The 12115-nt window shown below is 32.2% G+C and overlaps 1 protein-coding gene across 1 annotated transcript; it reads right to left on the minus strand.

Annotated features, from left to right (window-relative positions):
* Window positions 1-1511: 1511 nt before the first annotated feature.
* LOC121391995 (ankyrin repeat domain-containing protein 50-like) lies at window positions 1512-11960 on the minus strand (the record flags this gene model as incomplete). Its single annotated transcript, XM_041523417.1, has 5 exons — window positions 1512-2578; window positions 3801-4328; window positions 4811-4936; window positions 8245-8277; window positions 11826-11960. Coding segments are annotated over 5 exons (1889 nt in total), but the record flags the coding sequence as incomplete, so codon positions are not given.
* Window positions 11961-12115: the final 155 nt, after the last annotated feature.

A 12115-nucleotide genomic window follows, 5' to 3' on the forward strand; every position in this document is an offset into this window, starting at 1 on the left:
AAACAGATTACTTGTCCTAGGTCTCCAGTTCTGATGTCTTTAACTCGTACCAAAACTGTACCAAAAGATTAACTGTGTCCTTCAATGAAATTACATAATATCATATGAAGTACTTTGTCATCCATTCACTAAATATACTACATTGACTATTATATATAAGATAGTATTGTATAATGAACTATACATTATACATTGTAATAATATTATTTTTGTTGTTGTTAAGAAAATGTTACTTTCTGTTATTCCTGTTAATAGAAGTTTGATGTCTCTTACAGTAAACTATTGAATATTCCTCTCACTACATCACTCTAGCAAAACAATGTCTGTACATATCTGTAGTGTGTAAGTGGATGTATTCAATAGATTGTTAATATGAACGTAAATAAAGAAGCTGAAGGATAGTGCTCCAGGTTGATATATAATAATGGAGTCACTATTTTATATGCTATCTTATTTTGTCTGTCTATTGTTAGTATGACATATAACAACAATAGAGACACTAAATGATCACTATAACTGTAAAATAATAAAGTTATAAATAAATTATAATATTTTACTAATTAACATTATTATCATTATTTGTTACAAAGTAAATAAATCACTTTATATAACTATAGTTATATATCCAGCTCATTATTCAAGGATCAATAATTGTTGATAATTTCTCTACACATTTGTCTGCTTATAGTTTATTAATATTCATCTTATTAAAAATATAATATGATCTAAATTATAATTGTATATTATAAGCAAATCAACCTGTATTATTAAAGAAAAACAGTACAATATTATACTTAAAATAAAGTAATAATCACACTTATAATAGTAATATTAAGTAATACTAACAGTGTATGCTTCTTTGACTTCTTTCTTGTTATCTTGTTTTGGTTTATTCTTGTTATCATGTTTCATACTGGTGTTTCTAAATGTATGAGTAGGATTTAAAATGTATGGAGTGAATGAATGAAGTTTGGACATGAAACTTGGTACTTGTAATCTCTTTTGTTTCACTTCCCTCTTGATAGCATATCTTGAATCTTCATAAGTCTTTATATCCATTAGTTCATCTGTTGTATGTAATGATGTAGGTATGGCATTTTGTTCGTATGATGTTGAATTAAGTTCTTTCTTTTTTATTCCCTCTAATTGTGCTATTGTCTGACCTCCATATTTGGTAAGTAGGTCAATAATATTTACCTGTTTCATTATTTTAACTTCATCTAATGGTGTCCTCTGGTTGACAATAACATTAGGATTAGCACCATTCTTTAAGAGTGTCTCTACTATTAAAAATGATTTATTTGCACTTACTGCAAAGAACAAAGGAGTGAATCCCCAATAACTTTCTTGTTTATTGACATCAGCTCCAGCTTGTATGAGAGCATCCACTATATCAACATGTCCACATGATGAAGCTACCATGAGTGGAGTAAGACCAAGTACCAGTGGAGTATCTGGACTATCTAATGTCTTCATTACAATTGCACCTAAATCTCCTTTAACACATGACTCTAGTAGTTCTCTCTGGTCATCAGTGAGTATGGAAGTTTGTTTGAGAAGAAGGTAATGAGAGTAGGGTGACCACCAAAACAAGACTCAACAACTGCTTTTTCAATCTCTTTAGTAGTGGGTTTAACTTTGTCTAAAAGCATATTAACAAGGTCTCTGTTACCACTAAAAGCTGCTAATGAAAATGCTGTTGCTTTATTATATGCTAAAATGTGAGGATCTACTTGTGATTGTAATAAACATTCCACAACTTCAAGATGTCCACTTAAACAGGCCATCATTAACGCATTGTAACCATAACCTTTAGGCTGAATATTAACATCTGCATTCCATTGGAGAAGTAGTTTAACAGCCTGAGTACGACCATTTAAACTAGCTAGCATTAGGGCAGTATCTCCATTTTCTTTCTTAATGTTAATGTCAGCATGTTCTTTAAGTAGTAGGTCAACAACCCGTGTATGACCATTTAAACTAGCTAGCATTAGGGCAGTCTCTCCTTTTTCGTTCTGAGTATTAATGTCAGCACGTTCTTTAAGTAATAGTTCAACAACCTGGAAATGGCCATTTTGACTAGCTAACATAAGGGCAGTCCATCCATCTTTTTCCTGATTATTAATGTCATCATGTTCTTTAAGTAGTAGTTTAACAACCTGGTGATGACCATTTTGACTAGCTAGCATTAGGGCAGTCACTCCATTTTTGTTCTGAGTATTAATGTCAACATGTTCTTTAAGTAGTAGTTCAACAACCTGATGATGACCATTTTGACTAGCTAGTATTAGGGCAGTTACTCCATTTTTGTTCTGAGTATTAGTGTCAGCATGTTCTTTAAGTAATAGTTCAACAACCTGGTGATGACCATTTTGACTAGCTATCATTAGGGCAGTCGCTCCATTTTTGTTCTGAGTATTAATGTCAGCATGTTCTTTAAGTAGTAGTCCAACAACCTGGAAATCACCATTTTCACTAGCTAGCATTAGGGCAGTCCATCCATTTTTGTTCTGAGTATTAATGTCAGCATGTTCTTTAAGTAGTAGCTCAACAACCTGGAAATCACCATTTTCACTAGCTACATTAGGGCAGTCACTCCATTTTATTCTGAGTATTAATGTCAGCATGTTCTTTAAGTAGTAGTTCAACAACCTGGTGATGACCATTTTGACTAGCTATCATTAGAGCAGCATCTCCATTTTCTTTCTTAATGTTAATGTCAGCATGTTCTTTAAGTAGTAGCTCAACAACCTGTGTATGACCATTCAAACTAGCTAGCATTAGGGCAGTCACTCCATTTTCACTCTGAGTATTAATGTCAGCACGTTCTTTAAGTAGTAGTTCAACAATCTGGAAATGATCATTTTGACTAGCTAGTATTAGGGCAGTCACTCCATTTTTGTTCTGAGTATTAATGTCAGCTTGTTCTTTAAGTAGTAGTTCAACATCTGGAAATGACCATTTTGACTAGCTAGCATTAGGGCAGTCACTCCATTTTTGTTCTGAGTATTAATGTCAGCTTGTTCTTTAAGCAGTAGTTCAACACCTGGTGATGACCATTTTCACTAGCTAGCATTAGGGCAGTCACTCCATTTTTGTTCTGAATATTAATGTCAGCATGTTCTTTAAGTTGTAGTTCAACAACCTGGAAATGACCATTCTGACTAGCTAGCATTAGAGCAGTCAGTTCATTATTATCCTGAATATTGATATCTACATGTTTTTTTAAGTAGGAGCTCAACAGCATCATTACAGCCATTTCTGGCAGCTTCACGAAAGACTATTATTGGCATGAAGGCTGACATCAATCTCTATTAAGAAGGATATTAACATGTCGTTTTCAGCCTCTATTGAATTTTGAAGAGCATATCTGAAACTAAAACTATGGTTGTAATCTTCTATTAAAATAGGTTGATCACCAATATAAACTTCATAAAACACCAATCTGATACATGAACTCTCTTTGATCTATTGCAATGACTGTAAGACTGTCTAATTGAGAACTTGGGAACTACAAATTTACAAACACATGATGATCCTTCCTCCTCAATTACAATGTGATTCAGAAAATGGATTTCTTTAGAAAATGAGTAATTGAGAAATTTGTGTACATGGGCTACATTTTTCTGTTGCCATTGTTCATGAAACTTGATGATCATTGTACATGTCCCTTGTTGTAGTAACTGGTGATTGAAGTAATGGTATGTGTTTAATAGCCTGTACAAACAACTGTAGTTGAGTAGTTTCTTCAAAACCCTTAACCATACTAATGTAATCTTGTAAACGATTTTGAAGTTTACCTCCAAGAAACTTATCTACTATTTTCCTTAATAGGTCTACATTTAAGAAATAGTAATGAGGTTGAAGAACATTGAAGAGTTGGTCTATATTGTCCACCTTTAATTCAGTGTCGCCAAGATAATGATGAAGAAATTCTATGACATCAACAATGAGAACAGTTTCTTCTGTTATTAGTTTCTGTAGACTTGATAGAATTGCTTCTTTAAGAATTGTAAAGCTATCACAGATTCTCAAGAGTTGTTCAAGTACCTCTTCCTCACTTTTCTTGATCTTCATAACATTAAACTGTTGTAAAAATTTACAGATATCTTCTCTTCCTTCTTCTCTTACTTTATCAACAATACTCTGGTCATTAATAAAGATATTAGGTTGAGCACCAGCTTTAAGTAGTTGTTCTATCACTTGAAGTGACTTGTGTCCTGTTATAGCATATACTAGTGGACTGTACCCATCATTGTCTGTACTATGTACATTAGCTCCTGCTTGTAGGAGGACTTGTACTGTCTCTGTATGTCCACAAGATGAGGCTATCATAAGAGGAGTGATACCATTGGCTAGTGTACAATTGATATTGACATTGGTGCCATAAATATGGATTTTTGTGGTACTATAATCTTCTTTAGCACATGAAACTAAAAGTTGAATTCTTCTGGTATAAAAAAATCAAGTAACTTTACTAATAAACTGACAATAATTTGAGAGTGTCCATATTGACATGCTGTAGTAAGAGCTGATGTTGTTGCACTTGTTGTCTGGCTCTCTGCTAGATGTTTTAATAACATTTCCACAATCTCAATAGAATTTTGACATGTAGCTACAGTGAGTGCTGTATCATCATTTCTGCTAGCAATAAGTGGATCAGCATTGAACTGAAGTAATAACTTGACAATATCAGAGTGATTATTATGACATGCTATTATTATAGCTGTGTCACCATCATTTCTTTGTATATCAGGATTAGCCCCAGCCTGGAGTAGATAATTGATTATAGTGTACGAGTTTGTATCACATGCTAGCATTAATGCAGTGTAGCCATTGTTATCTTGAATGTTAACATTAGCTCCAGATGATACTAGTGTTTGTATAACTTGTTCATGTCCACCTTTACTAGCTAACATAAGTGCTGTACTGCCCTCTACATTTTGATAATTGATATTATCAATTAAGTCAAGTAAAAACTGAACAGCTTCATCGTCACCAAGTGTTGAAGCCTTTTGTAATGCTTGATCAAATGTAAATTGAGTTTCTACTTTGTTTTTCAAAATAGGTTGACCATCAATAGTCAGTTCAAAGATACCAATGAGTGATCCAAATTCTTTCTTTAGACTAGCAATTTCCAAGATATAGTCTAACTTTGATTGAGGTACAAGTAGAGTAACACATATTGATCCTTCCTCCACATGTATATGACTCATTCTTTGATGGAACATATGATTAACAAGTGTTTTAAAGTTCTCCAACGTTTTCTTTCCCCATTGACGATTAAGTTTGATAACCACTTCACAAGTAATTGATGTGACTTCTGGATTTGGTATCAATGCTTCTTCAACAGCATTCTTGAATTTGTTAAGTGTTGTTGATTGTTTAAATTCTTCAAGATGCTCTCTGTAAGTCTGCATATCCCTTTTCAAACTTTTTTTCAATGAGAAAGACTTCATTCTCAATGATAACTTCTAAAACTTCAATATCAAGATAGCTGTAATGAGGCCAAAGAGCCTCAAACATGTTGCTTGTATCAGTAGTATTGGTTAGCCCTTTTATTCGGAAATATTCTCCGAGATAACTTGCAATTCCATTAAATGTATATGTTTTCTTTTCGATTAAAGTGTTGAGAGCCTGCTTGGTATTTTCAACTAATATTACAAATTTACTGTACAAACTTTTTAAGTTTTCAGCTACAGGATAATCTGGAGTGACTGTTTTTTTTTGGAGTTGTCCATCTACAGTTAGTAAATCAAAATGTGAAGACTTCTCATCTTGTTTTTTTGTCTGTTCATTGTATCATCTTGTTCAAAATGAAAACTATAGAGAATAGCAATGAAATTAACATTAACTTACCTGCAGAACTATTAGCTATCTTTGATAAGTCCAGTTTAGTTTTATTTGTATGATAAGACCCTATATAATGGAATGTACAAATAGATCAGAGTTCTTGCCCAGCCTAGCCAATACAAGTAATACAAGTAGTAAATAACTTGTCTTATTCCTGCATACAGTTATAGCCCCCAAACCTATACACATTAAATGACTTAAGTTGATTTTTGTAGGAATGTATTACAAGTACATGTTTGTATATGTCATTAAGTGAGTATAGTGAAGAGTTTGCTAGAATCTCTCAGATAATCCATCGGTTAATGAACTACTCAAGTCTCAGAAAAGTAGCAGCCCTGTAGAGTTAACCACAAACAACCAGCCCTATATTGTGTTGAATACTTTATTTATGTCTATTAAGTAATCAACTATTTATTACTTATGAATAATTAATTAGCTAATATTGCACTCCTCCATCACACTGCTGAACAAGTGATACATTGTGTCACTAATAGTGCACAAATCATTAACTGTAATAACCTTTAATTTGCTGTGAAGGAGTTAATTTTTGTCAAGTAATGTGACTTTATTTTTACTACCAATTTGACTGTTTTGTAATAGATGAAATTGCCGTTCATATACTAAGACTTTGTCAAATAGGGTACATTATAATAATGAACAACCATTGCTATATATACTGGTATTTTTATACACAAGACTCTATGTGGAAGTAATTACAAGTACTTATGTAGAATCTTATTTACATAAAATTTGTAGCAACAACAGGTGATCAATGATATCTATGTAATGATGTGTATCTGGAATGAAGAATATATGTTATATGTAAATAAGCTACCAATACTGGTATACAATATAATCACATTACACTTAGGAAAGCACTAGTATTATAACAGCTACTCTTGACAATTTCTTTAAAACATCTATTATGACAATAGTTTTGATAATGCTAGAGTAGTGTGAAATATTAATTAAGAGCTATATAGCACTACATTTGCTGTAGCTGGGAAATAGTTATAGATATTATTTTCAGTAAAATATAAAACTGCAAAAAAAAATGTTGACAATAACCAATATATGGTTATACTGGTTTGTACATATGTAGGGAAGTATTTGATACAAACTGAATTATAAGCAAACATCATATACTGTTTGATTACTCATATACTATGAGATTGACTGCTTTTAAAAAATAAAATGAATTTTTAAAGTGATATAGATCCTTGTATCTTATAAGATTTTAAAATGAAGTTCACAAATAAGGTATGGCTAGAGAGTAACATTCCTCAGTTGTTCAGTTGCATATTCTTAATTTAATTATGATCTACGATATTAATTAAAGTGAACAGAAACAGAAGATGTAGGAAATCAATAATATTACTATGAACTGCTACTAACCGCTAGTTGCTAGTTACTTATCTCTGATAATCATCACACTATGAACATTATAGTATAAGAGTAAATTCCCTCATAGATTAGAGTATATGATGTTTACATGTAATATGTTGTATATATGTTTTATAGACATAATATAGTAATATATTGAACTTTATTTTATAATTATATAATACATTTATAGATTGTTGTATCAATGGAGTAGTACACACTTGTCACAGCTAGCTTGTTAACTATCATAAGTTCACACATAACAGCTATGACAGAAATCTATTGGAATGTTGCTGCACTATAAGTGTCACAAATATGTATTGTTCTCATTGTTAAAATTTTTTTATTGGTTAAACAATTTTAACAATGAGAACAATACATATTTGTGACACTTTTTCTAAATAATATTGACTACCATCATGTACTGTTTGCCCTTGGTATAGAAAAGAAGCTGTAAAGATTAAGTTCAGATGAGTGAACGATCAATCTAGTTCCACTCCATTTAATGGAGTAAGCTATATACCAGACTTGTATCAAAATACTAGCTATATCCTTCAATACATGAAATCAATAGAATATACCTTGTTATGTACTTTACTAAAACTATTATACTACATTGATAATTATTTTAAAGTAATAAATGTATAATGAACTATAAAAAATACCTTCATCTTTAATATCTAGTTGTCTTCTTAGTGTAGTAGCTATACCCTTATCACCACAGCTCTCAACAGCTGAAATGAGTTCTTCCCAACAAGGGGCAGTACCATTTGTAATCCACCATTGTAAACCTTCTTCTAAGGCAAAGTGGTAATCTTGATCACTGCTGGCCATTTTCTTGAGTCTTCTCCTCTCTTTCCAGTGACACACCTAGAAACTAGTGAGTTTAGTCCATTTATCTTCAACAACAAACCACTTTTAACAAGAAAATTGTAGAGCATTGTTTGATGTTAAATCTATTGAAGTAAATTGAATTATCATTCTATCGGTGTTTTAATGTTTACTGACCTGTTTTAGGTCCAGGGTTCAGTTCAATATCACCTGATAAAATGAGGAGAAGTAAAAAAAACAAACTAGAGAGAATATCAAAGTACCACCACCCTCATCTCCTGATAACAATAGTGACTTTATCCATCCAGGGGTATCAGTGGTAGAAGGAGTCTTTTTAGTGGTATATGGTATATGATGACAATACCATAACCCAATACTGGCTCTCCATTGAGAGATATCAATCATAATGACCTACAAACAATCAATATATCAAAAGACAACTTGTTCTACATATTTAGTTACCTTTTGTTCCTGTCTGTACACCACACACAATGTGGCACTCTACTCTACAGGATACTAATAGACAATCAGCAACACTGTACTTCTGTCAAACTATAAATAGAAACTAGTCTACAAACACATGTGGTACTTTACTACTTATGACCAAATATAGTATATCTAGTAACTGAGTCATGTGAGCAAATAATCTTTAATTTACTATTGTATTAACTCTAAAATAAATTATCATTATTTAACTGTTATTTTATATTAAATTTCAATGTGTGTGTTCATGAACTTAATTATTTTCAATTTTATGCTGTGCTAATGTTACAATTATCTGCTACATATCCTTCACTACATGTAGCATGGATCTCTTCCATATGTAAAATGAATATATCACATTCCTTTATTGTTGTGTTCTTAGAAATATAGTCTTTAGAATATATTAGCATTTACAATTTCTATGTTGATATGATTTTAAAATTTTAAAAAGCTATTCTACTCAATTCAGTAATGCATTTTAAGAAAATGTATTAATTGATATTGTTAATATGAACATAAGAGATGTACTGGTATATATAACACTAAGTACGTATGATGTCCAAACCAATAAAGTCGTCTCTAAAGTTGTCTTGTACATATCATGATTAATTGCTTTATCTTCCTTGTCGTATAACTTTTAACAAAGTGATAAATTGAAGGAATCTCTGTCATAAATGGTTACATAATTCCATGTGATCAGAGAGGCTGAAGAAGCTCATTATCAAGCTTCTACATCATTCATTAGTCCACAAAGCTCAACCTATTCATCAGTACAGTTTTATTCAAATACAACCCTAGTAATAAAACAGATTACTTGTCTAAATCTTCAATTATGACATCTATTCACATGTGATTAACTGTGTCCATGAAATCAATAGAATATACTTTGTAATGTACTTTACTAAACTATTATACTACATTGATAATTATTTTAAAGTACTAGTATAATTATAATAAACTATACACTATACATTGAAGTATAATAACATTTAGTGGTCACAATGTATGGACTATACTAAAGGAGTCTATCTTTACTTTATTGTGTTCTTGATGTTATGGTTAAGTTTCATACAAAAGACTTACCTATATCACATCACTAGAGCTGAGCATGCAATATCTACATACTACATGTTCATCCATTACATAAACTCATATCCTCAACTGCCATTAGATTCCATATATCAATGTTCTTATTGTATCTATGATTAGTTATGTACATTGTTTGTTTGAAAGAGTACTAATAATGATCACTGTATGGTCATTACAATCAGCAATTACTATTAATACATCGTGTAGGAACAATTTTGTCATGGGGGGGGGGGGGGCACATATGTAACATTTTAACATTGTTCAGTTTAACAATGAAGTATTTTAAAAACAAACAAAATAAAACCTTTTTCTGTCATTTACACTGACAAAAATTTTTGAAATGTTTTTACATAAAATGTGCATCTACAGGTGTAAATTGTATTATGAGGATAGGGATTGAAAAGTGCTAATCTAAATCAGTTGATTGTGCAAACCATCTCACAATATACCAAAAATATTGGGGAGACACGTGCCCCCTCTGTTCCTACACCTATGTAATGTGCATACAAAATAAATCTTTGCATAATTATATATAATTGCCTTTGCACATTCCATCTTATTTCAAGATGACAATTAATACATTCCTCTGAGTACAGATTTGGGTACAACATAAATACAATTCTTTTTATTGCAAACACAATAAGGTCTAAGTTATAACTTGTGTTATTATTGAAAGAAAAAATAAGGTAAGATTTTTTTAAAATTAACTATAATCACACTTATAATAGTAATATTAATTAATACTAATAGTATATACTTCTTTGACTTCTTTCTTGTTGTCATGTTTCACACTGGTATTTTTAAATGTACGAGTAGGGTTTAAGATGTATGGAGTGATGAATGAAGTATAGACAGGGACTTGGTATTTTGAATCTCTTTTGTTTTGCCTCCTCTCTTGATATTGTATCTTGAATTTTCATAAGTCTTCATATCTATTAGTTCATCTGTTGTTTGTAATGATGTAGGTATGGTATTTTGGTTCATGTGATATTGGATTGAGTTTTTTTATCTTTTGTTCCTTCTATTGTGCTCTTGTCTGACCTCCATATTTGATTAGTAGGTCACTAATATTTTCCTGTTTAATTTTCATTAGCTTCATCTAATGGTGTCCTCTTGTCAGCAATAACATTAGGATTAGCATTTCTCTCTAAGAGTGTCCCTCTACTATTGTGAAGAATTTACTACCTCGTACTGCAAAGAACAAAGGAGTGAATCCCCAATGACTCTCTGTTATTAACATCAGCTCCAGTTGTATGAGAGCATCCACTATATCAACATGTCCACATGATGAAGCTACCATGAGGGAGTAAAGACCAAGTACCAGTGAAGTATCTGGACTATCTAATGTCTTCATTACAACTGTAGCTAAATCTCCTTAATGCATGAGTCTAGTAGTTCTCTCTGGTCATTAGTGAGGTGTGGAAGTTTGTTTGAGAAGAAGGTAATAAGAGTAGGATGACCACCTAAACATGATAGTACTACTGCTTTTTCAATCTCATCAGTAGTGGGTTTAACTTTATCTAAGAGTATATTAACAAGATCTCTGTTACCACTATAAAGCTGCTAATGAAAATGCTGTTGATCCATCATATGCTAACAAGTGAGGATCTGCTTTTTGATTGTAATAAACTTCCACAACTTCAAGATCTGACCGTTCTGACTAGCTATCATTAGGGCATTGTAATCATCTTTAAATAGAATACTAACATCTGCATCCCATTTGGAGAAGTAGCTTAACAACCTGAGTGTGACCATTAAAACTAGCTAGCATTAGGGGCAGTCCACCCATATTCTTTCTGAGCATTAATATCAGCATGTTCTTTCAGCATAGCTCAACAACCTGGAAATGGACCCATATTGACCTAGCTATCATTAGGCAGTCCATCCATCCTTCCCTTTAGTATTAATTTCAGGATATTCTTTCAGCAAATAACTTAACAACCTGGGTGTGACCATTTAAAACTAGCTAGCATTAAGGCAGTCCATCCATCTTCTTTGCTGAGTATTAACGTCAGCATGTTCTTTCAGCAATAGCCTCAACAGCCTGGAAATGACCTTTTTGACTAGCTATCATTAAGCAGTCCATCCATCTTCTTTTCTGCATATTAATGTCAGCATGTTCTTTCAAGCAATAGCTCAACAACCCTGGGTGTGACCATTTAAACTAGCTAGCATTAGGGCAGTACATCCATCTTCTTTCTGAGTATTACCGTCAGCATGTTCTTTCAGCAATAGCTCAACAACTTGGGTATGACCATATTGACTGCTAGCATTAGGGCAGTCCGTCCATCCCTTCTCTTTAGTATTAATTTCAGGATATTCTTTTCAGGCAATAACGCAAACACTTGGGTGTGACCGTTTTGACTGGCTAGCATTAGAGCAGTCCCACCCATCGTCTTTCTGAGTATTAATGTCAGCAATGTTTCTTTCAGTAATAGCTCAAATAATCTGGGAATATGAACCATTAAACTAAGCT

This window comes from Gigantopelta aegis, unplaced genomic scaffold (assembly GCF_016097555.1).
Source record: "Gigantopelta aegis isolate Gae_Host unplaced genomic scaffold, Gae_host_genome ctg3229_pilon_pilon, whole genome shotgun sequence".
In the NCBI taxonomy this organism is placed as follows: domain Eukaryota; kingdom Metazoa; phylum Mollusca; class Gastropoda; order Neomphalida; family Peltospiridae; genus Gigantopelta; species Gigantopelta aegis.